This window comes from Lissotriton vulgaris, chromosome 5 (genome assembly GCF_964263255.1).
Source record: "Lissotriton vulgaris chromosome 5, aLisVul1.2, whole genome shotgun sequence".
Taxonomy (NCBI): domain Eukaryota; kingdom Metazoa; phylum Chordata; class Amphibia; order Caudata; family Salamandridae; genus Lissotriton; species Lissotriton vulgaris.
Window position 1 is genome coordinate 1023855243 of NC_141693.1, and position 23234 is coordinate 1023878476.

A 23234-nucleotide genomic window follows, 5' to 3' on the forward strand; every position below is an offset into this window, starting at 1 on the left:
AAGAACCAGCTCAAAGAGAAAGCAACCCACTCCCTCAACACCAGAAGAAAATGAAACGATGCGTTGCGTTCAGCCACGATTTGCAGATTTCAGAATCACATGCAAATATTGTGGGAAGACCATCTCCTACGGAGAACAGAGCGTAAAGCTCATCGTCCTTGCTCGGGACAACCACAAATGCCCCAATCAACCCTAATTATTTATTTTCTTTTTTTTCGCTCCAGTTGAGCCATTTCCAATTCCCTATTTTTTCGTTTCTCCCCATGAAAAATACAAAAAAAATATAAAAGTGAAAAGCCAATAAAAGTTCAAAATGTTCATAAAACATAAAAAAAATATAAAACAACAAAAAGAAGAAAAAAAAACAGTTCTTTTCAGAACTACCTCCAATTTCTAATGAAAGGCTACTTCTTTTTAAAAACTGTCATTCTTTTTTCCCCATGGTAAGCTTTCCGGTACGCTCCCCAGTGCGCGTACCGGGCGCTGCCCCCGCGCAAATCAAAAAAAAAGAAATAATCTTTTGCCCCGCAGGGCCCTTTTTTGGCACAAACATCAAACCTAGGGGGTCAGGGGGGTCTATCCCTGCCCCCTTATTGTCATTTCCCCCTTTGTTTTAGCCACCTCTTGTGTCTCGATTTTACCGAGACACAAGATGGCGGCCGCTCCGGACTGTTTCGAATGTTTACAGACACCCGAGAGCCAATCAGCTTTCCATGCGCAAGTCGCTTAGCACGCCCGGTGCGCTCCCCGGGGCGCGTACCGGGGCGCTGCCATAGATATATATATTTTTTTGAACCTAAATTACTCAAAATCCACTTGAGCATATATCTTGAGACATAGCAAAGGCACATCGGGCTACCAGTCCCTACAATTTTGCCAAATTTGGTTGAAATCCATTCAGCCGTTCGGGCTAAAAGTGAAATCGACCGCCCTATGGAAATTAACATGGGGAAAACGCGTTTTGGGACCCCCCTTTTATCTCAGCCCCCGCTTGACGAATCCCCCCCAAACTTTCAGGGAAGGGCCGGAAGGCCGCGAGGCCATTTTGAGGAAATTTTCAGTCAGATTCGACAACCGGCACCAAAGTTATTCCAAATAGAATTTTGAGATTTAACATTGAAAAAAATCCTAACTCTAACTACCTACTGGCGACCGCCAGTAGGTAATATATATATATATATATATATATATATATATATATATATATATATATATATATATATATAAATATATTCACTGAAAAAACAAAGGTCACAGGAACGTTATAGTTAGGGTCAGATTTCACTTGTGCAAGACCAGAGAAATTCAGCAGTTTTAGTTAGCTAAGGGAACAATAACTTATGCCCCCGCAATGCACTGCTTATGACCTCACATATTATATCACTCATGACATGGTCAGTGACATCACTGATGACATCTCATATTAAATCACTGATGCCATCACTGCTGACACCATCCAGTGAGTGGGGTGTAAGTTGTTTATGATTGCTAAACATATATACTAATCTACTATAAAACTTAAAGTAGTATACTATGTGTACTACTAATCAGTGACACTACATTTAATATATATCATGTGAGTGGCTTTGTGATTGCATGTATCCATGTGTGCATCGGTGTGTAAGTGGTTGTATAGGTGTATAAGTGGTTGTGTAAGCAGCTTTGTGAATCAGTGAGATGCTGTGTGAGTGGCTGTATTGGTGAGTGAGTGGGTGTGTCAGTGGATGTATGGGTGGGTGAGTGACAATGTAAGTGGCTCTATCAGTGGGTAAGTGGGTATGTAGTGACTGTATGGATGAGTGAGTAGGTGTTGAATGGCTGAATGAGTAAGTGAATGGGTGTATAATTGGCTGTATAGGTGAGTGAGTGGCTCTTTGAACAGGAGTTTGGTTGCGTGACTTTGTGTGTGAGTGACTGTTTTGGACAGTGAGAGTCTGTGTGAATGGCTGTATGGGTGAGTACTTATATGGATATGTGACTGGGTATCTAAGTGGTTATGTGAGTGAGTGTATGAGAGCTTCTCTGGATGAGTTAGGGGCTATGTTGAGAGGCTAATTGGGTGAGTGAGTGGGTGTGTGACTTTGTAGGTACATAAGTGGATGTGTAAGTAGCTGTCTGGGTGAGAGTATGGTTATGTTTCCTGCTGTATGGGTGAGTCACTGGTTGTATGAGTAGCTGTATGGGTTAGGGAATGGCTATGGGTGTGTCAGTACTAGAATAGGTCTGTGAATGGTTATGTTAGTGGTTGGTCTGGTGTGTGAGTGGGTGTGTTATGAGGTGTGAGTAGGTGAGTGAGTGGTTCTGAGGATGATGTCATCAGTGATGGCATCAGTGATGTCATTTGTTACAGACCCTCTCTCGAATTCCCAAGCAATCCCTTACAAGGGCCTCTCCTGCTACCAATTCTAACCTCCCAAAATCCCAATGCGATTCTTTTCCTGTCCTTAATATCGGGCCCCCGAGGCTCAATAAAACCGTTGTGGAGACCACGTTACAGACCTGCACTAGAACCAACTCCCCCATGTCCAGGCTACTGAGTCCCCCAAGTATGTTTGCAGTGTCCCAGACGCATAGACCCTCCAGGACCAAAGCAGCAATGTCCGAGGAAGAAGCAGCGAACCTAGCCGCCACCTACGACTCGCCTCCCACAGCCTCACTTGAATCCAAAATACAAGTGATCACAGGCTTCAGAAGAGAACATTCCCCCTCTAAAGCTAGAAGACCCCCGCCCTCCCTCTCATCCAATCCTAAGGCCCCACCAGGAAAGTATCCTAGCAAAAAGAGTCTATACACTAGCTGTCTACTCATTAACTGTAGATCAGCTCTTAAACATGCAATGGAATTAGCAGAAACCATCCTCTCCCATGACCTAGACATTGCGTTCATCACAGAGACATGGCTAAAAGAGATACTTATCCGACCTAATTGCCCAGTGTGCACTCAAAGACACTAACGTCCTAATCCTGGGTGATCTGAACCTATGTTGGAATGAGACCAACAACTCTCTAATTTAATCTCTCAACAACCTCCTCTGTGACAATAATCTTTCCCAACACTGTTCAGACGAAACGCACAACAAAGGTGCAACCCTGGATGCCATCATCGCCCACCAGGATGCAATTACGATCAACAACATTCTTACAATGGACTGTCGGATCACCACATGATCCTATTCCACATCAACCAAAGAAATGTATCCCTGCCTCTGGTCCTTGACCCCCCCAAATGGTCCTGAAATCTCTCCCAGATTGCCTTGGATGACATGGAAGAGATGCTAAATCTGCTCCTACCTAGTGACACGGAGCTCCCTACAACTGAACTCATCTCGCTCTATAACGCAAACATGGTAACCTTACTTGACCAACTTGATCCCGTGAAATAAAAAAAAGTTGTCCTATTCCGTCCAGATCATGTTTCGATTCAGACATCAATGATGAAAGGAGACAACTAGAAGCTACAGAAAGACGGTGGAGGACCATGCACAGGACCTCTCATCGCGATCAACTTAGAACAGTCCGGAAGACTTACAACAGACATATCAAGAATAAAAAATCTGTGATTTCCGCTCCACTCTTGATAGCGCAAAAAACAGACCCAAGGAGCTCTTTAATATCATCAGACGCCAAATCTCCAAACCTGATATGTCCCTAGGGCCGGCTTCCAAAGAACGGTGCAATAGCTTCGCCAACTTTTTCAGTGATAAGATCTCCAAAATGGGGGCACATGTACTATACAGTATGTTGGTAAAGCTATGTGGCTTACAGTTATGTTTTACATTTTATAGCTCCCAGATAAAGGGCTCACAAGCCCAAAATGCATTGGAGCATAATGGAACAACTATGAGTTTGATATGAGTGGAAATAACTCTATGGACTGATGATTAATTTACAATGAACTCTAAATAAACCCTATACTGATGAAATAAACAAGGAGTCTTGGTTTTCAAGAACACAAAGGTGTGCCCAAGGTCAGGGATGTTACCATCATTTGATGGTAACACATTCTCGTCACCTCTCAGCAACCCCACTGTGTTGGCCTTAGTGGAGGTAATAGGAGGCTTTTTGGCCTCAAAGGACCATCAGCAGCCAGGGGGACTTCATCTCCCAATCAGCACCATGCCAGGAGGTGTGTTTGCAGAGTAGTGGAGACAGTGGGTGGCGCCTCCGGCAAGTTGCCTACTTTTTTTATGTTCTAGGAAGGGACGCTAGATGACTCCCCTTCCCTGGACCATTTTGGGAAAGGGGACCCCATCCCCGGGGCCAGACTCACTTTTATTTTCTAAAGGAAATTAAAGGAGAGTGGAGCCAATTTTGGCCCTGTGGGTCCCATCCCCTTGTGTCTGGCCTTTATTTTTTTTTTCAAGTGTAGGAAGAGGGGCTGTGTGGCCCCCCTTCCTTGTGCCATTATTGGCCCCAGGGACCCTTCTCCTAGGGGCCTGCCCACTTTTATTTTTTCAAAGGAAGGGGGCCGTGTGACCCCCCCTCTTGAGGCCAATTTTGGCCCTAGGGACCCCATCTCCTGGGGCCACGCCTTTATATTTTTTTATTATAAAATGGGGGCACATGCCCCCACATCTGAGGCCAGTTTTGGACCAGGAAACTCTGTCCTCTGGGGCCAGGCCTCCTTGTTGGGGACTGCGGGGGGATGCTGAAGGCCCCCCTGGTCCCGGCCAGATCCCACCTCCTGCAGGAGCCAACATTGCTTTTTACACACAAGGAGCTGCTGACATGCAGCTTCCTGTGTGTAAAAAGCAAAATGCTCCGCTTTCAGCAAGCAAGAGCAAAATTCTCCCGCTTTCTGAAACCGAAGCACTTGTATGCATTGGCATGGTGGGAGCATTGCTCCCACCATGACCTAGCAAACTGCAATGTCCCAGGGTGGGCACCCTGGGACATTGCTGGAGCCGGCACTGGGGGGAGGCGGTCCCCAGGACCGGTTATGGCTCCTGGAGGGGGGACGGTGTCTAGAACGGACCAGGAGGGGGGGGGGGGGGGGGGGGGGTTACACAGCTCCTCTCCCATTTCTTAAATGTAAAGTTTTGCCCCAGGCCCCGGGGGTAAGTGAGGCCCCCCACATTAAAATGTTAAAGGCCTGGGGAGGTGGTGTTACCTCGACTGGGGGTCAGTGAGACCCCCCATTTTGAAATGTTAAAGCCCTGGGAAGGTGGTGGTCCCCAGGGCAGGGGGTTCCTCGAGGCCTCACCATTACATTAGACCCTCGGAGGTGGCAAAATAGGGCCTCCCCCGCACCTTTTTTTTTAACAATTAGCCTCAGAGAGATGGAGGTCCACCGGGCTGCGGTGGGCCATGTGGGCCCCTGTACCTCTTTAATTATGTTTGCCCGGAGAGGTGGTGGTACCCAGGGCGCGGGGGTGCCACATAGACGACCCTGCATTAACTCATAAGCTGCCCTGGGACCTGGCCCACCCAGGGGCCTTTATTTAATGAAGGGCAGGAGTTCATACTTCATTATTACTTTTTTCGCCGGGAGTCGTGAATTCAGTGTGACTCCCGCCAAAAATAAAAAATAAATGCTTCTTTAGGCACTAGGGATCCATGTGGGACCCCATGAACAGGCCTAGAGGGTCAGGGTGTTTCTACCCTACCCCCTATTATTTTTTAAATCTTTTTTTCTTGTTGCTCCATTCAACTACTTCCTGGTTTGAAGTGTTGGAAGCCCATCAGATCTCAGGCTCGAGATCGGGAGGGGTCACGGATCCACTGCAGCTACAGTTGTATATCTGAGAAATCTTTACATTTCTCAGCAACTACTGAACAGATTTTCACCTTTTAACAAAACGGTTCCTTTTTGGACCAAACACTACCTTTTTGCCATATTTGGTGTAATTCTGTTCAGCAGTTCGGACCGTAGCCGTGTCTAAAGGTTTCTATGGAAATAGACATGGAGAAAAAGAGTTTTGGGATCCCACTTTTTTTTCCCCCCACTTGACGGATCACACTGAAACATTCAAAGCAGCAGCAGAAGGGACTGGCATATTAGTTTTGAAAATTTCGTAAGGATTTGTCAAACAACACTAAAGTTATTGGCAAATGAAAAAACGCTCTTCCTATAAAAACTACGGCCTAACTATAACTACCTACTGGTGACCACAAGTCGGTAATATATATATATAGATAATTAGATAATTAAATTATGATCCTTTCCAGCTAATGAGAATGCACATGCCAAGAGGACACTGCATGGTCATATCCAGTCTTAGGGCACTAGGAAGAGCGTGGAACTTGCAATTACTTATTTTTTTATTAAAAAGAACACAGGTGTTATATTCAATTGTGATATAGGTATTTGACATACAGAGCATTCCCTTGCATCATATCTGTTGGTTCGCCCGATTTCTGAAATTGTGTCACAACAATGTATTTTTGGCAGCGTGAAGGTACACAGGAAGGTATGGGATTAGCTGCTAATACTGGCCATCATGTGGGGCTTTTGGAATGATTTATAGCTAATGTGTGGACTTGAACACATCAGATTTCGCACGTTATTGACGCAGTAAGCATATAAGAGATGCTTCCCTTGTAAGCATACAAGAGCCTTGGCAGAGTCTTGCCTCAGCCAATACCTCCATTAAAGCTTTTGGTGGAAAACAGGTTTCTTCAAGGGCTTTTTGCCATCAGTTGAAAGTTGTGAATTGTGAGATGCTGCACAAACACAGGCTCTGTATTCAGATGGTCTGTCCATGGGCAGCATTTTGGAATATGGGAAGGCGCTCTTGTCTAAACATGCGCTTAAATGTAAAGAAGTTTTATCTGAATTTTTTTGCTGTTTACATTTCTTTATTGGGATTTTTCATTTTCCATGGTACATAGATACACTCCATTAGCAATACATGAGGTCAGGCGCATGCAGGCAGTTGAGCAGCAGCATTGCTTCATGGAACAACCATCTTATCATATATGCAACGTCACCTGTAATAAACAACAAAACAACATAGAAAGTATACTTCAGATGGATTAGTATGGGTAATGATAGGTTGCCTACTGCCCGGTGCCTGCATATGTGGGTTTCCATGAGGTGTGGGGTTGATCTTCAGTATCCCGCTCTAATCCCGTAACCCCTCCTATGATATGGTCCTTGAGTGTGTTCCCAATATAGAGACGCCAACTACGTGGGTGTTGGGGAGAAAAACGTGGAACAGAGAACTGAGGGAGGAGGTGGCGGCAAGGGGAGGTCGGGGAGCCTATAGATGGTTTCATGGTGGCTGCCTATTTTCTGGTGGATTCTGGTTTCTGTGAAGGAGCTGTGGTGTCAGTAGTGAGGGGGAGAGGAGCCTGGGGGATGTGAGTCTTCCCTCATGGACCGGTGTGTTAGTCGGATGGGGCCCCAGCACACTTTCAGCCCGTCACATCACATGGCTATTACGTGTTGGTGTTGGTTTGCGCCATGGGGACAGGGGTGGGGTCTGGGAGTGGGATTGTGTGGTCGGGGTGAGGCCTCTGGCGCTGCATCTTGAGCAAATTGAAACAGGAGGTGTGCCCATCCCATGGAGATGGAATGTTTAAGTATCCCTTTCACCTCTTCGTCTCTTAGTGTTTCTTCCTCTGCTGACCCCCACTTTTTTACGGCGCCTATACAGGTTGCCTCTGGGGGTCCTGCCGGGGCCCTCGAATGCATGGCTATTCCACGTTTTGCTAAAAGCAGAGCCAGGAATGCAAATCTGCACTGCACCTTTTCTGTCTTCCGCCTGCGGGAGTCACCTAGGGCGCTCCCCTCCCATGTAGAAATGTTCATTAAGTTGACTGTTGCCCTTAGGGTCTGATGTACCGTATCCCAATACTGTTGGATATTGGGACAGTCCCAGAACATGTGTTTAAAATTCACCTCTGGCACTTGACATCTGGGGCATACGAACTATGTATTGGTGTAAAATTGGTGGAGCCGCTGAGATGTTGAGTATGCACAATGTAAAAAATTGAATTGGATGTTTTTGAAGCGTGCGTTCCTAGACACCTTTCTTGGGTACTCAAGTGCCTTTTCCCATTCTTTGTCATGGAGCACCCATCCTATCTCGTCCTCCCATTTCTGGCGCAGACCTTGTAGAGGGGTCGTGATCAATTCCCGGATCGCTTTCTAGTGCCAGGTGACTAAGTGTCTCCCAGCGCCCATAAGGAGAATTGTGTGCAGCACTGGGTGTGTCGGTGGTTCGCCCTCAGTGAGATCCCAGCAGTGTCTGGCGCTAACAACTAAACGTCTATGTACCAGGAAATGTCCCGGGGGGAGATCATAGCCTTCTCTCTTTTGGGCATATGTTTTCAGCTGCCCATCCTCAAACAGGGGCTCGACCTCTATCACCTCATGCTCCGTCCATATTCTGAGGGCGTTGGCGGAGAATAATATTTCTCCAGTTTGGGAAGCCTACCAATGGAAGCAGTGGGGAGTAGAGGGGCTGACCCCGTGACATCCGGTGTATGCGCATCATGCATTTGTGGCAATCCATATCTGTAGGGGGTGCGCATGTGTAGGCTTAGTACCCGGCATCAGTAGTCTCCTGAGGGCCGGGAGAGGTATCCGGCCATCGTTGGAGAATGTCTCTTCTATGTGGCGCTCTGCCGTCCAATGGGACAGCCACTGAAGCTGGGCTGCTAGGAAATAATCTTCAAAGGAGAGGGCTCCCAGATCCCCTTGTGTTGTGGGTAAGTACAGGATTTGCAGGGCTACCCGGTGTCTACCACCCCCCATATCAGCGCTTTCAGTAGTGTGTCTAGTTCCTGAAAAAAGGAGCGAGGCGGGATCACTGGAAGATTAGTAAAACAGTAGAGCAGTCTGTGTACCATAACCATCTTTGCGAGGGCTACACATCCTCTGGGGGCCAATGGCAGGGTCTTCCAGAAGGCCCCTGCCGAAAATAGCCCGGCCAATATCTTGCAGTGATTTTCCTCATAGAGGTTCTCTGGGGAATGATAGTCGTACTCCTAGGTACTGGGGTGCCGCAGCATTCCATCCAAGTGTGTGGGGCCCAATCATTATCTCCAAAGGAGTTAGGTGGTGGCTCAGTGGAAAGATCGTTGATTTTTCCAAATTGACTTTGAGTACGGAGACCTCTGCAAAGTCTCGTAATATTGCCCATATTGGTGTGAGGTCACCCGTGATGTCCCGTACGTAAAACAGGAGATGTACTGCGTCTGTGATCTGAATGCCCAAGGTCTCGCCCCACTGACGCAGATGAATGGCCAGGGGTTCCACTGTCAAGGCGAAGAGGAGGGGAGACTAGGGGCATCCTTGCCTTGTCCCCGCTCCACCTGGAACAGAGTTGAAATGTACTTCCCCACCCTCACCCTAGTCGTGAGGCCCTTATAGAGGAGTTGTGTGTAGTATGTCATCAGGGTTGGGCTGATGTGTACTTTACGTAGGACAGCGAATAGATACGGCCATAGTAGTGTATCGAAGGCCTTTTCGAGGTCTAGAATTAGACATGCAGCTCGAGGGAAGTGATCTTTCGCTCTATCCTTTACTTTAATTTTACTTTTATTTCATTTGTATAGCGCATAAATCACCCGAAGGTCCCAGAGCGCTTGCAGAGGAAAGTCCTATAGAAACCCAGACAAGGCATAGGTAGATCTAAAAGAGCCATGTTTTTAACTGTCTGCGGAATCTCAGATAGTCAGGTTCCATCCAAATCTGGAGGGGCAGGGAGTTCCATGCTTCAGGAGCTGTTTTACTGAAGGCTCTGTCACCATTTCTGGCGGTACGCACTCTGGGGACACTTAGGAGGTACTTGGTGGATGATCTAAGTGTTCTCACCGGGTGGTAGACCTTAAGTTTTTGTTCTAGGTAAGCTGGGCCATGCCCATTGATGGATTTGTGGACCAGGCAGCATAGTTTGAATTTAATACGTTTTTGTATTGAGAGCCAGTGCAAGGTTTTTAAGCAGGGTAATGAGGGGGTGCGGGAAGGAAGGTCAAGCACCATCTGGCAGCGGTGTTTTGTAGGACCTGTAGGCGGGCCAGCAAGGTCGTATTTGTTGAAGCCAGGAGTGCATTTCCGTAATCAATTCTACTAACAATAAGTCCCTGAACTAGAGGCATACGTGCTGAGAGGGAGCCATTTAAAGATTTTTCTCAATCTACGCATGAGGCCGTAGCTGGTGCCTACTACTTTGTTAATATATTCAGACATTGATAGTTTATTGTCTATTGTTACCCCTAGATTTCTTACTGAGGATTTGGGCTTGGGGCATGGGCCAGGGGAAGTTGGCCACCAATCATCGGACCAGAATTTATCTGCCTTTCCAAACAGCAGAACCTCCGTCTTTCCTGCATTCATCATTAAAAAGTTTCTGGTCATCCAATCATGAATGTCTACCATGCAGTTTTTAAAACTTATTTTGGTTACGTCCAGATTCTGTTTGATAGTGATCAGTATTTGCGTATCATCCGCGTAGGACACAGTTCCAAAGCTGTGTGCTCGAATGACCTTAGCAAGAGGGTTAAAGAGCGTAGGGCTCAATATGGATCCCTGTGGGACTCCCTTATCGTTGTCATAATAGTTGGAGGAGTGGGCACCAATTTGGACCATGGACCGTCTGTAGGTCAAGTAGTTTTTTATCCAGCAAAGTGCGGAGCCTTCGACACCAATCTCAGCCAGACGTTCTAAATGAATGTGGTGCGAGATGGTGTCGAAGGCCGCATACAGGTCGAGCAAGGCCAGCATGGCTGACTGGTTGGAGTCTAGTGTCAATCTTATGTTATCCACAACTTCAAGGAGGGCAGTCTCGGTGCTGTGGAACGCCCTAAAACCTGATTGTGAAGGGTCCAGGAGCTTGTTTGTCTCCAGATGTGATTTGAGGTGTTTGTTTATTAAGGATTCCATGATCTTACCAAACAGGGGGAGGAGCGAGATGGGCCGATAATTAGGGAGTAATTTGGGATCTGCAGAGTTTTTTTTTAAGATTGGTCTGATTACTGCTTTCTTACAATGTTGTGGAACAGAAGAGTGTAGTAGGGACTGATTTCGCGTTTTCGTTAAAGCTGGGATCAGAGCAGGAGCCACTTTGGATAAGATTTGTGGAGAGGCCGGGTCTCCAGGGGATCCCGACTTCATATGTAGTAAAGTTGCCTCCACCTGTGCTTCAGTGAAAGATGGAAATTCCCTGAGTGTGGGAGTAGATTTGTTGAGGTCACTGCAATTGCTGGTAGACCAGACTGCCTGACAGGTTGGGTGTAACTGAGGAAAGCGTTTATGAATTTCATTAATTTTGTCGTGAAAATATGCTGCCACAGACTCTACCCATTCTTTAGATTCATCGAGTGGCTGTTGGCTGGCAATGGGGTTGGTGAAATCTTTCACTATGTTGTATAGCTCTCTCTCTGAGTTGGATGCCAGAGATATCCTGTTGCCAAGATATGCCTTCTTCGCCTCAGCGATTCCTTTCATATATTGTCTGTGGGCGGTTTTGTATGCGGTATCCTGGATGTGGAATAGTCTACGTATAGTCTCTGAGACGCTGCGCCTGCTGAGAAACCCGTTTTTGTAAGGGTGGATCAATTGTGGGAGGACTTGGATGTACCGATCCGATAAAATTTTCCCCAAGAGTTTACAATTCGCATTAAGTAGTGTCAGGGGCCTATAGGAGGATCGGAGAGTGGGATCCCTATTTGGCTTGAGGAATGTTACCAGGGTAGATTCGCGGAGCAATCTAGGAAGTTCACCTCTTCGCAACGCATCCTCGTACATGGTCACCAGTCGCGGGGTTAGCTGGGCTGAGAAGGTGGCATGGTATTCGAGTGGAATGCCAGCCATACCTGGCGCCTTACGTCGTGCCAGGCCACTGATTGCATGGTTTACATCCGGGGATTTTATGTTTGCCTCTAACGCCTTCCCATCTGCCGAAGGGATGCCGGGAAGAGGCAATAAATGGTAGAACTGGGATAACTCTAGTTGTGATGACTGTGGCGGAGCCTGATAGATTCCTGTGGAATAGTCATGGAAAATGTGCAGTATATCTATTTGTGACTGCCTGAGGGTACCCGTAGCGTCCATCAATTCAGATTGGTTGCGTGTCCACTTCCTGTTTCGCGAGCCAAGCGAGGAGCGTTTCTGCTCTGTTTCCCTCCCAATGTCCACGGGCGGCATACGCTCTGAAGTTGTATTTGCGAAGGTCTCTCAGAGTCTCTGCATAAGATATTTTAGCTTTCGCCACCTGCTCTGTGGTAGCTTCCCCTTTATCCCTGCGTGTTGTTAGGTCCGCCAATTTCGTTTCCGCAGTGTGCAGGGATTGCTCAAGTGTTTTCTGCACTCCTACTACTTGTTGGATACAGTGTCCCCTAGCCTCGACATTAAACGCATTGACCTAGAGGAGGCTGTGCCTGTATTCCTGGATGTGGTCGCCATGTGTGTGACAGAATACCGGGTCAGTGAGGCATTCCCGTCAGTGAGGTATTCCCGTGGTAATTTCCATGTGGGTACCCGGGGGGTGGGGCGGCCTCTATCTGAGGGTCACGGTATGTGCGTCATGGTCTGACAATACTCTGCCTAGGTAGTCAGTGTGCTGTATTTGAGGGAGAAGTGTTGTGGAGCAAAGGCATCTATCTAGTGTCACCCTGAGGTTGTGCTGGCGGAATAAAAGGAGTACATCCTAATGTGTGGGTTCTTTTCTCTCCAGGTATCCGCTAGTGTCCAGTGGGTAACCCAGTGTCTGAATAGCTCTGTCTGTTTCCGTGCGGGGGACTGAGCCGGAGGGGGATGAGATCTATCCAAGTTGTTGTCTAGGGTGCAGTTATAGTCCCCTCCCAATAGCCATGGCATTGACATGTATTGTGCTAACACTCCAGTGAGGCGGACCCAGTATTGGTCTTGTTCCACATTGTGGGCATAGATGCTTCCGACCAGTATTTCCTTGCCCTCGAGGAGTCCCGCTAACAGGGAGTACCGGCCTTCTTTGTCGGTCACTCTAGACTGTTCTATGGAGGGGACCCTTGGTCGTATCCAAATCAGGGCACCCCTGGCGAATGTGGAGTATGTTGTGGCGCAAATAATACCCCACCATTTTTTACGTAGGCGATCCACCTCTGTCGCTGTCAGGTGCGTCTCCTCTAAGAGAGCTATCTGTGCTTGCTGCCTCTTATTGTAGGCGTAGATTGCGTATCGTTTGCTCGCTGTGTGCATGCCACTAACGTTTAATGTAATGATTTTCAGGTACATGTTAGGTATCTTGGCCGCCATAGTGCCAGCGTCTGGGTGGTGTTTCTCTTGGCTTAGTGTCCCCTTCGTCTCTTGTGCCCCCGTCACCAGAATGTCTTCCACTTGTATCTGAACCATATTTCTCTGTGCAGTGTATGCGCTCCCCTGGGGGTATTGGGGGGATGTGAAATGGGAGGGAGATAAGTTGAACCGACGGGAAACAGTCCCAACTTATAGGACCTATCACTTGAGGTGATACGTCCAAACTGCACATCATGTGTGAACTTTGGTTTGTTTCGTGGGGGAGGTGTTTGTCCACTTTTGCCAGCCGTTGCCACTACAGCTACCCACTCATTGACTGTGTTTTAGGGGCGCCCCATTGTACCTATGTTAACCAAATGTGAGCTTAGCTGTGTGAGCACGATTTTTTTCTGCTGTCGTCGCTGTCGGCCCGATGGCCGGTAGGGCTGCGTCTTTTTCGGATTGCCCACGTGTGACAGCTGCTGCTCGACCCATCTACTGGCTTCTGCAGGGTCTGAGAAAAAGTGTGTCTTTCCGTCGTGGATGATCTTGAGATGGGCTGGGAACAGAAGCGCGTACTGGACATTCTTTTGGAGCAGGTTGCGTTTGACTGCTAAGAAGGTGGACCTTTGTTGTTGGGCTGCCCTTGAGAAATCTGGGAATAGCATGACCTGTTTGTCCTCCACTCGGAGTGTTCCCTGCTGTCGTGCAGCTCAGAGAATAGCATCTCTATCCTGGTAATGAAGCAATTTTAGGAGAAATGGTTGAGGCGACAACCCCGGTGGTAGTTTGTGGGCCGGTCCCGGTGTGACCTTTCTGTGGAGAAGAATGGGGTCAGGTTCCCAGCTGGTGTGAATGTCGCTATCCATGTTGTAATTTAGCTGAGAGGTTTAGTCCCTTCCACTCCCTCCGGTAGATTAAGGATGCGAATATTGCTTCTGCGGCACCGTCCTTCTAAATCATCCATTTTATTCTCTAGGAACTTCAAACGCAATTGTAGATCTTTCATGCTGTCTTGGTGTTGTTGCATTTGCAGTTCCAGAGTGTGTAGCGTTTTCTCTCCATGCTTAACTTTATCTGCCAGTCCTATGGTCGTCCCGGAACAGGTTAAGATCTGTGGCCATTTCTCTGAACTTGTGATCCATGGTGACTCTCGAGTGTTCAATTGCCGCGAGGATTTTGTCTAATTTATGCAACATGGTCTCTGAGTTTGAGGATTCCTATCCCGGATGTGCAGCATGAGGTGTCAGGGATGGTGTCCCAGGGGGCCCCGGGATCTACAGAGCGCCCGTTGCTCGTGTGCATCCCATGATGGTCGTGTCCCTTGTCGACAATCCCCGGTAGGTGCTCGTGCCGCTCTCCTTCCGTGGAGGTCCAGTAAGTCGCCGTCAGCTGAGGCCTATGCATCTCTGTTTGGTGTCCCCCATTCTGGTTTCGGTTATGGCTCTTCACAATCGCCCGGTCGCCAACGGGTATTGCCCGCCGACCTTCCCAAGATGCGCCTTGTGCAAGCTCGTGGGGACTTTGCCAGGGGAGTAGCACCTTGAGAGATGGCAGTTAGAAGTGTCTTCTGGGGCCAGTGGCAGCCGGAGATCCCGCTGCCCGTCGGCAAGGGTGCAGGGATGCTCGGTGTGCGAAGTTAGTTGTGCTTTAGTTTAGGTTCCGGGTCTTCAGCAGAGTTGGGGGCCCAATGTGTTGTTAGAGGTGCCTTGGGGTCCCACGGGCTGCAGCTGTAGGCCTCACGCTCCTGCCACCACCCAGCACACGATCGTGCCCCTCTAGGTCTCGAAGGGGCCGGAGGCAACTCCTGGGGGCACCCCTGCTCTATGCTCCTCCGGGCTTTTCCCTGGGTGGTCTGTGTGCTGTCTTCGTCCTGTATCAGCCCCCCAGTGGGGCCACTGCCGAGACCGGACGACCCCCGTCCCCTCCGTCCAGGCATCCGATGCGCCCCTTTCGCACCCCGCAGGCCCTGGATCTCGGCCCTCAGCGGAGTTGGAGGGCCACCACGCCAAGGTGCTGTTGCCCGTGGTGCTGGTGATTTGTCAGCTCCCGCCACTTTTGGGCAGGCCCCCGGGGCCCCTCCATGTAAGCCTGCTCACCTGGGTTATGTGTTGATTGCGTCTCCCCCCACGCACCTCGAGGCCCGGTGCCATGCCGGGGGAGGGTATCTTGCGTGGGCTCTTTATGTGGGTGTCACGGGTGACTTGCCAGTTTCCGTCACTATTGAGCGGGCCCCCGGGGCTTCTCCGTGTAGGCCTGCTCGCCCAGGCTGTGTCTCAATTACGCCTTTCCCCGCGCACCTCGAGGCCCGGTGCAGTGCCGGGGGAGAGTATCCTACGTGGGCAGGCTGTAGAAGTGTTGCGGTGTGTCCCAGCATCGGCCGGGTCTCCCTTCTGGTGGGGGCCCCCCAGCGTGGGATCGGCAGTGTGCGGGGCCCGAAAGCGGATGCAGCGGCGCTTTCACCTGCTCCCTTCTCTAGTGTTGCCCCACTTGGGGGCTACTGGATCTCGACAGCCAAATGCCGCGGGGTCCAGAAGTCGGCGATCGGTGGGCTCCACCCCGGGTCCAGTCTAGACGCGGGAGCTCTCAATGTCCACAGGGCTCCACCATTTTACTGCCGCGGCTGCGATCCTTCCGAAGCCCCCGGCGGCATCAGGGGCATCACCTTAGCCGTCCCTCCAGGCTCTTCCGGTGCTTCTCATGAGCGCTGTGGCTGCGGTGGCATTTGCGGTGGGTTGCGAGTGGGTTAGGGCATATTTTATATAGGATGTTGCGGGCTGCTGAGCGGCGCACTAGGGAAGTGCTGCCGCCATCTTGGCCGGCTTGGCCACGCCCCTCCTAGAAGTTTTATCTTAATGACATGGACATTGTTATCTCAACTTCTAAGTTAGGACTTGCCATGTCCAGACTAGTTGCATCTAATTTACTCCCCAATATGATTTTTGCCAGCATGCTAGCACTTCATTGTAGGTCTGACGATTTCCAATAACTTTTCCTTTCACTAAAATGATATGTACAATATACTTATAGGGGTTTTCATCCAGTCCTCTTCAGCCATTGGTCTGCTATTTTGTTATTCATATTTTTCCTTTGCCAACTAAAGCATAAAGCATGAAGCAATGGGCCAGCCCACTTAAGCTACTGGCAAACTTCACTCTGAGTGATGGCATTCTGCTCTTTCACAAGGAGGACATCCGGACACACAGTAGTTTCCTTACGTACCAGAGACTACAACAGCATCGTGTGCTTTTTTGAGACCAAAAAAATGTTTTACCTTTAAGACTTTTTTTAGATTTATTAGGGCCTGACAGCTTCCCCAGCAATAACGTTTTGCAACAACTAAGATAAACAAAGTATTGTGAAACCAAAAATACTGGCAGCAAACTTCAGACCTATTGGTTTTGCCAATGATTGTTTAAATGTTGTTATTAAATATTCAGTCACAGCTTAACCTTTTTAATCGAGATCCGGTTAAGGCAATATTAAATGATAGTCTAACCCTCATTCGGCCCAGATAGATGGAGCTGTCATTGTGGGGAGCCGTTCTGTGAGATTAACTCACTTGCAGTAGAAACATCAGTAGGTTTAAGGTTTCGCAGTCTTTCCACATAAAGGAAAAAAGTATTAAACCTTTCAAGTCTCAATACCCTCGAGTGCACTGGCAGTAAATAGGAAATTGGACGAACATGGCATTCAATCCGCCGGAAAATGCCTAAGACAATGCTGTCATTCCACTGGCCCGTCTCTGTCCTCCTCTGCGCGTGCCCCGTGGCACTTAGCGGGGCCAGATGGTCCCGGCGATATTAAACTTTAACACAGATGTCATAACAACTCGGATAAAATAGGGATGAGTACAATGCCCCGTGAAAATTGCTCAGGTAATTGAACCCGCGCATTAAGAATAAACGGCAGTGGATGATATGAGCGCGCGCCATCAGTGCCAAGCGGCGGCTCAAATGATGCGGAATTTTCAAGGACAACGAGACGCATGGAAACACCTCACAAGGACATTTACACCACCGTGCTAATATCCGGCGCTAATAACCTCTTGAAAAAAAATATATATATATTACGTAGAACCTGTGCGACATAAGCATTCTAAGTATACATAGGTGTGAACAAATAGAGTGTAATGTGCGTAAACAGTAATTAATTCCGTGTTATGCGAGCTATTTCCATTTGCATGCTAGTTAGCCCATGCAATTACAACCAGGTGAAAGCTTGGAGAGAGTGACATGTGCCAACACATGAGTCGTGCAATTTATAGGCCTCTTTTCCACTCCTGTGCGATCCGGGTTAATGTTTGCACACCGGTACACACACTCCCGACGGGCTCAGTATTTAGCGGGAATAGAATTGCCACACAAATCTATAGGGACCGGATCCCCCAGCATGCTCCACGCCCTCCCATCACCCACCCAATAATTAAACTTGAGATTTGGTGGGTGTCAAAGAACGGCCATGTTTAATATTCACACAACATAAACATGACGAAGTATTATTATTAAAGTTATTAAAACTTGCAAATCAAAACACTGAATTAAAACTGTACATTATCATGTTCAACAATCACACAGAATGACATTATCCCCCCAGCACCAAGGGGCCCTCTGGCTATGCTCTCCCCAGGAAGCGATGCCCACGCGAGGTGCAACCCACCTGCGTCATAGAGTGATGGGCCCCAGCCCTCGTAACCTTGTCCGCCATTTCCAGGGCACCACCACTCCTCCACCAGGTTGACCAGGGACCCAGGAGGCTCGTACCTGTCGCCCTAGCCTCCCCAACCGGTGGTCTCCATCCCCCTGTGAAGAGCTTACCCTCTCTCCCCTCAGTGCTGGCCTAAGGGAGTGTTCAAAGGTGGACTCCCGTCTATGCCATCTATCAAGATCAGTGTTTGAATGTCTCTTTTCCGCCACAAGGGCGACTAGGGGCCATAGGTCCGTCGCCCTTCCCCCCTTCCAATAGATGCAGCACAAAGGACCAGATTCCATTGATCCATGCGTCCATGCCAATGTCTGACAAGTGCACACCATCATGGTGAAACATAGCCGGGCCAGAAATCATTTTATGCGGTAAGTGCAGCAAACGGCCCTTCGCTGAGCACAGTTTTGCCAACTCACCATTCAAACGTCTCACTGAAATGTTCAAAACCCTAGCCCTGATGTCCTTGCCCCACCATTTCCTCGGAATCATGCATGACCATGCAATCCTGGCCTGTGGGAAGGTGTGACCAAGCCAAGAGAATTCGGCGAGGAGCGCCTCCTTGACTGCCAAGCGTCCACGGTCCACCATGTCATTGCCGCCCAGATGGAGTATGATTAAGTCCGGGGACTTCTGTCCCTCGCGTTCTTTGATCTCGTCCACGAGCCGCCTCAGATGCCGAATGCGCATTCCTCCCACACCATGCCATAGAAATTCAGCCCCGACCAAACTCGATGGCTTCCTCAGTCGACGCCGCCGCAGATGCTCAGCCGCCCGTCGCACAAATGAGTGACCCAACACCCAGACCACCATACCCGGCATACTAATCAGAGAGGAAATAGAAAAGTTAGGAAAAAAGTGGCAAAATATTCCGTCACAGTAATTCAGGGCGAACGTAACGCTTGAAACAATTGGACGTCCAGCGGCCCACTTTCATAACATCCTCCGATGACAACCCTGCTCCTGCCGCCAAAGTTGCTGCCCCTATTCTAAATGAGTGAGAAGAGTAACCTGCGCCCTCCAAGCCCAGATGTGTTAAGGCCCCCCGAAACACCGCCTTGAATTGGAACTGCGATACGCACTCTCCATTCTCATGTATGAACAAGGCTGTCCACCCCCCAACAGGACGCGAGGCTAAATACTCCCGCATAGAGGCCACCGGGCATACCGGGGCTCCCAGTGCAGGGCGCAAGTGAATCACTGCTCCCTTTCCCGCCTGGTCAGTCTTGGATTTCGTAAGGATCACCACCAGGTCACCGTGCTCAATCCTTGTGTCCTTAAACTGGATCCCACCCTCCTGATTATTACGGGACGCCCCTACAATCTCTCCCAGGCGAAATGCACCATAAAATGCCAAGGAAAACACTGCCGCAAAGAGCCTGCCCTCATATGCTGAGGTGCATAGCACAGGCAATACCCTCAGGATATCCCCTAAAGTCCTCACATCTAGGGGGCGTCTACAATCCCGCTTAGGCCCTTCCAGCCTGGCCCAACCCGATAAAGCCTTCTTGACTACAAAGGATGACCCAGGATCATGTGCACCCGCTAATCTTGCAAAGAACCCCACTGCTGAAATATGAGCCCTAGCGTAAGAGAGAGACCTGCCCTGATCACTGATGCGCTGCAAGAAAGAGTACATGGCTTGGTTAGAAAACCAGTCTGTAATGCCCGCCTCCTGAACCAGGCACCTGTAATTCAAAAAACACTGTTGATACCCAGCCCGAGGGCGGCCACTCAGTGAGGCACCTACCAGCCCTGCTAAAGCGGGGCTCCAATCTTCCACAGTGATGGGGGAAACACTGTCATCTCGTCCTCCGCTCTTGGGTGGAACTTCCTGAACTCCTGTAACTTGGAACGAGATAAGGCATCAGCAGCGTGGTTATCAACGCCAGGAATGTGTGCAGCCCTGAACGGCAAATTCAACTTCAGACATTCCAACACCTGCCGTTTCAACAATCTCAACACGTGTGCACACGTAGCCCCCTGCCTGTTAATCGCTTCCACCACTGCCATGTTGTCAGAACAAAAGATCACCCATCTGTTCCTAAAGTGCTCCGCCCATATGCTCACTGCTACCAAGATCGGGAACAATTCTAAAAAGGCAATGTTCCTAGCCAGCCCACTCTCATGCCATTCCCGTGGCCATTCAGCCCCACACCACCGTGAGCCCAAGATTGCCCCAAAACCGATGCTCCCAGCCGCATCCGTGAACAATCCCAGCTCCTTGTTAGATACTGCCGGTGTTGGCCAGACAACAGAACCATTAAAGTTCGCCAGGAAACTCAGCCACACTCTCAAGTCATCTTTTACCTCAGCCTTGAGGCGAACCCTGTGGTGCTTCTGGGACAGGCCTACCATAGCTCTTGCAATAGACCTGGAGAACGGGCGCCCCATAGGGATGATTCTCAGGGCGAAATTCAGCTGACCAACTAATACCTGCAACTGATGCAGAGTCACTTTAGTAGAAGACAATGCTCCCTCAATGGCCTGGGAAAAAGCCTGTACCTTATCAAGGGGCAACCTGCACTCGCCAGCCACTGAGTCTATCTCTATGCCCAAAAAAGACATACATGTCGCCGGGCCAACTGTCTTACCAGGGGCCAGGGGTATCTTAAACTCGTGAAACATAGCCACCAACTGTTCTAAAGCCTGTTTACATTCTGCGGAAGCCGCTGGCCCCATCACCATAAAGTCATCTAAATAATGCACCACTCCTTTAAAACCAGACCTAAATGAGAATAGCCAGTGAAGCATTGAGCTAAAGGTCTCAAAATAACGGCAAGACACTGCACACCCCATAGGCATACACCGGTCATAATAGAACTTGCCCTCCAACTGAAAACCTAACAAGTGATAATCTTCCGGGTGCACTGGCAAAAGGCGAAAGGCAGATTCAATGTCCGTTTTTGCCATGATGGCTCCTGGGCCCAGGTCCCTCAACTTCTGTAGCGCGGCATCGAATGATGCATAATTAACTGAACACAGGGCAGGGTCAATTGCATCGTTCACTGAGGCCCCCTTGGGTGCCGACAGATTATGTATCATCCTGAACTGACCAGGGTCCTTCTTGGGGACCACACCTAAGGGAGAACACACATAACCAGGTAGGGGGGGGTCAGAAAGGGGCCAGCTACCCTCCCCAGACCCAGTTCTTTCCCAATTTTGGCCTTGACAACAGCTGGCTGAGCACGCGCTGACAGTAAGTTATTGCAGTAGTGAACCGGGGGAACATCCTGCGCTGGAATGCGGAAACCTTCAGAGAAACCTAGGTATAATAACTCGGCTGCTGACCGGTCAGGATACTGGTTCAGCCAATAAACCAGTCTCCCAATGTCCACAGGAGTGGGCAATTCAAGGCTGTGGGGGCTTGATGTCCTTACTCCAGCCTCCCTTTTCCTTGGATTTTTTAATGCACTTGAACTCGGGGTGGGAGGGGTGCCCGCAATAGGAGCACACATGCTTGAACTTACACTTATCCGGTGGCCAAGTGCATGACTTTCTGTTAAAGGCCCAACAAGTCCCTCTTTTTTCCCCGGCTCCCCCCTGCGAAGTCCGAAAGGGCTGCCTGGCTGGTTGGAACCCCGCTGACTTGCTACCATTTACGCTTTCAAGCCAAGCATTCACCTCCACCTGGTCCCACCCTATGTCTGGATCCTGTACCTTTTCCCATCTAAAGTCCCTATCGTAGTCTAACCAAGCAGAACCACCATGAGTTGCATGCGCCTTCAAAATCTTATGCTGATAGTAAACCAAGGACGTAGCCAGCTCTGGCTTCTTTTCCATCAAAACTGTCATAAAAACCTGAAAACCAAAAAGCCAGTTTGTAATGGACTCCTCCACTCTCGGCCTCCTCTCCCTAGAAGCGTTGTCCTTACCATCTTTATCCCTATACTCCGCCTCCCACCTTTTTGGCCGTATGAGAGAAAACAAATCTACATATTCCCCTTTCCAAATCTTCTCCTTAGTTTCTAGTGGTACATGGGTAGCTAAGCGGCCAGGTTTAGTATACACACAACCTTGCCCCCCCCCGGCCGTAAGCCCACTAGTAGACAAAACACTCGGGCCCTCAAGCTTACCTCCTGAAGACACGGGACCGACCGTCCCTGATGGGTTGGGATGTTGACCTAACTGCCCAATGGCCGCCCGCTCTTTGACCAGTAATGCCAATTGAGCCCTAATCTCGCTAAGAGTGGGATCCTCAGCTGTACTTGGGGCCCATGGCGCTACTGCCGCAGTGGCCCCTCCTGTCCCAGACGTGGAAGGGGGGTTTACCGCCACCGGCGTCGTCCCCACCCCCCCACTCCCCTGCTCCTTAGGACATGCTGACAATGCTTTAAGTGCCCCCAATATCTCAGTGAGCGGGCCCAAAGCTGCGCCCCCCGGGAGAGGAGACACTGGTACTGGAACTGCTGGCAAGGAGGGTGAAGGGGGAACTGGTAAGGGAGCCCCTGGTGCTACTTTATCATGTGGTTGTCCCCCCCCCCCGGTAACTGGGGCCTGCGCAAGGGCCGCTAAAGCGCCACGAATTTCCTCCAAAATCGCCCCTGTCGTATCCTCCGGTGGGCCAGTAGGGAGGGGGGTCCCAGGATTGCCCAGGAGGTTACAAGGTGCCGCTGCCGGTAATACCGGCTGCCTAGGGGGTGGAATAATCACGACCTCGGGCTCTAGAGGCACCTCTTTGGGATGCGTTGAAGGCCGGCCACCCGCTTTCTTGCTCTTACCCCTCCCGCCTTGCTTCTGGACCTTGGCCTTCTTGTTCAAAGGGGGGAAAGCGGCCCTAGGGGGCACACCCGGCCTCCGTGGGCGCTCTATGGCTACCTCGGGCTCCACCTCGGGCTCGGGAAGCTCCCCCTCATCCTCCCCCTCGCTACTCTCCTCGGGACCATCGAACTTTGCGAGCAGCGCCTTGAGCAGCTGCGCTACCTCTGGGTCTTTCCCCTTCCGCTTCTGCAGCAATCCCTTAGGCGGCATATTCCTTCAAATTGATAGCCCCTCTCGCCCGCTGAAGAAATGCAACAGCAGTGCTCCTTTCTATCGCGCGCGGGAAAAACAGTAGTGCTCTTTTCTAACGCGCGCGGGAAAAAACAACCTTCCCGCCCGTTCAAATTACCCGGCAAGAGCCCCCTACCCGCCCTCGCGGCACGCGCCCCAGGCGGCAGGCAAAGGGGGGGGGAATCAGCACTCAGCGGGGACAACAACAAAAGATCGCTACAGCTTGAGCAGGCCCCAGGGGCACCCGCAAGGATAACGATATGCCAGGCGAACCCCGAGGCCCAACCAAGTCCGCAGCCCCGTGAGCTACACCCCTTACCTGCCGCGCTGGTCGCTGCCGCCCCGACTCTGTTCTCCGCGTTCCGCCCGGGCAAGCTCGC

General features: G+C 49.9%; 1 protein-coding gene across 1 annotated transcript in view; it reads right to left on the minus strand.

Annotated features, from left to right (window-relative positions):
- LOC147711929 (uncharacterized) overlaps positions 1–22833 on the minus strand; it is an 85244-nt gene extending 62411 nt beyond the window's left edge. Inside the window, exons 1-2 of the mRNA XM_086919567.1 lie at positions 22584–22833; positions 20691–20942 (exon numbers count right to left, since the gene is read on the minus strand). Of these exons, the coding sequence (XP_086775693.1) occupies positions 20691–20942; positions 22584–22833 (502 nt within the window). The remainder of the gene's footprint in view (positions 1–20690; positions 20943–22583) is intronic.
- Positions 22834–23234: the final 401 nt, after the last annotated feature.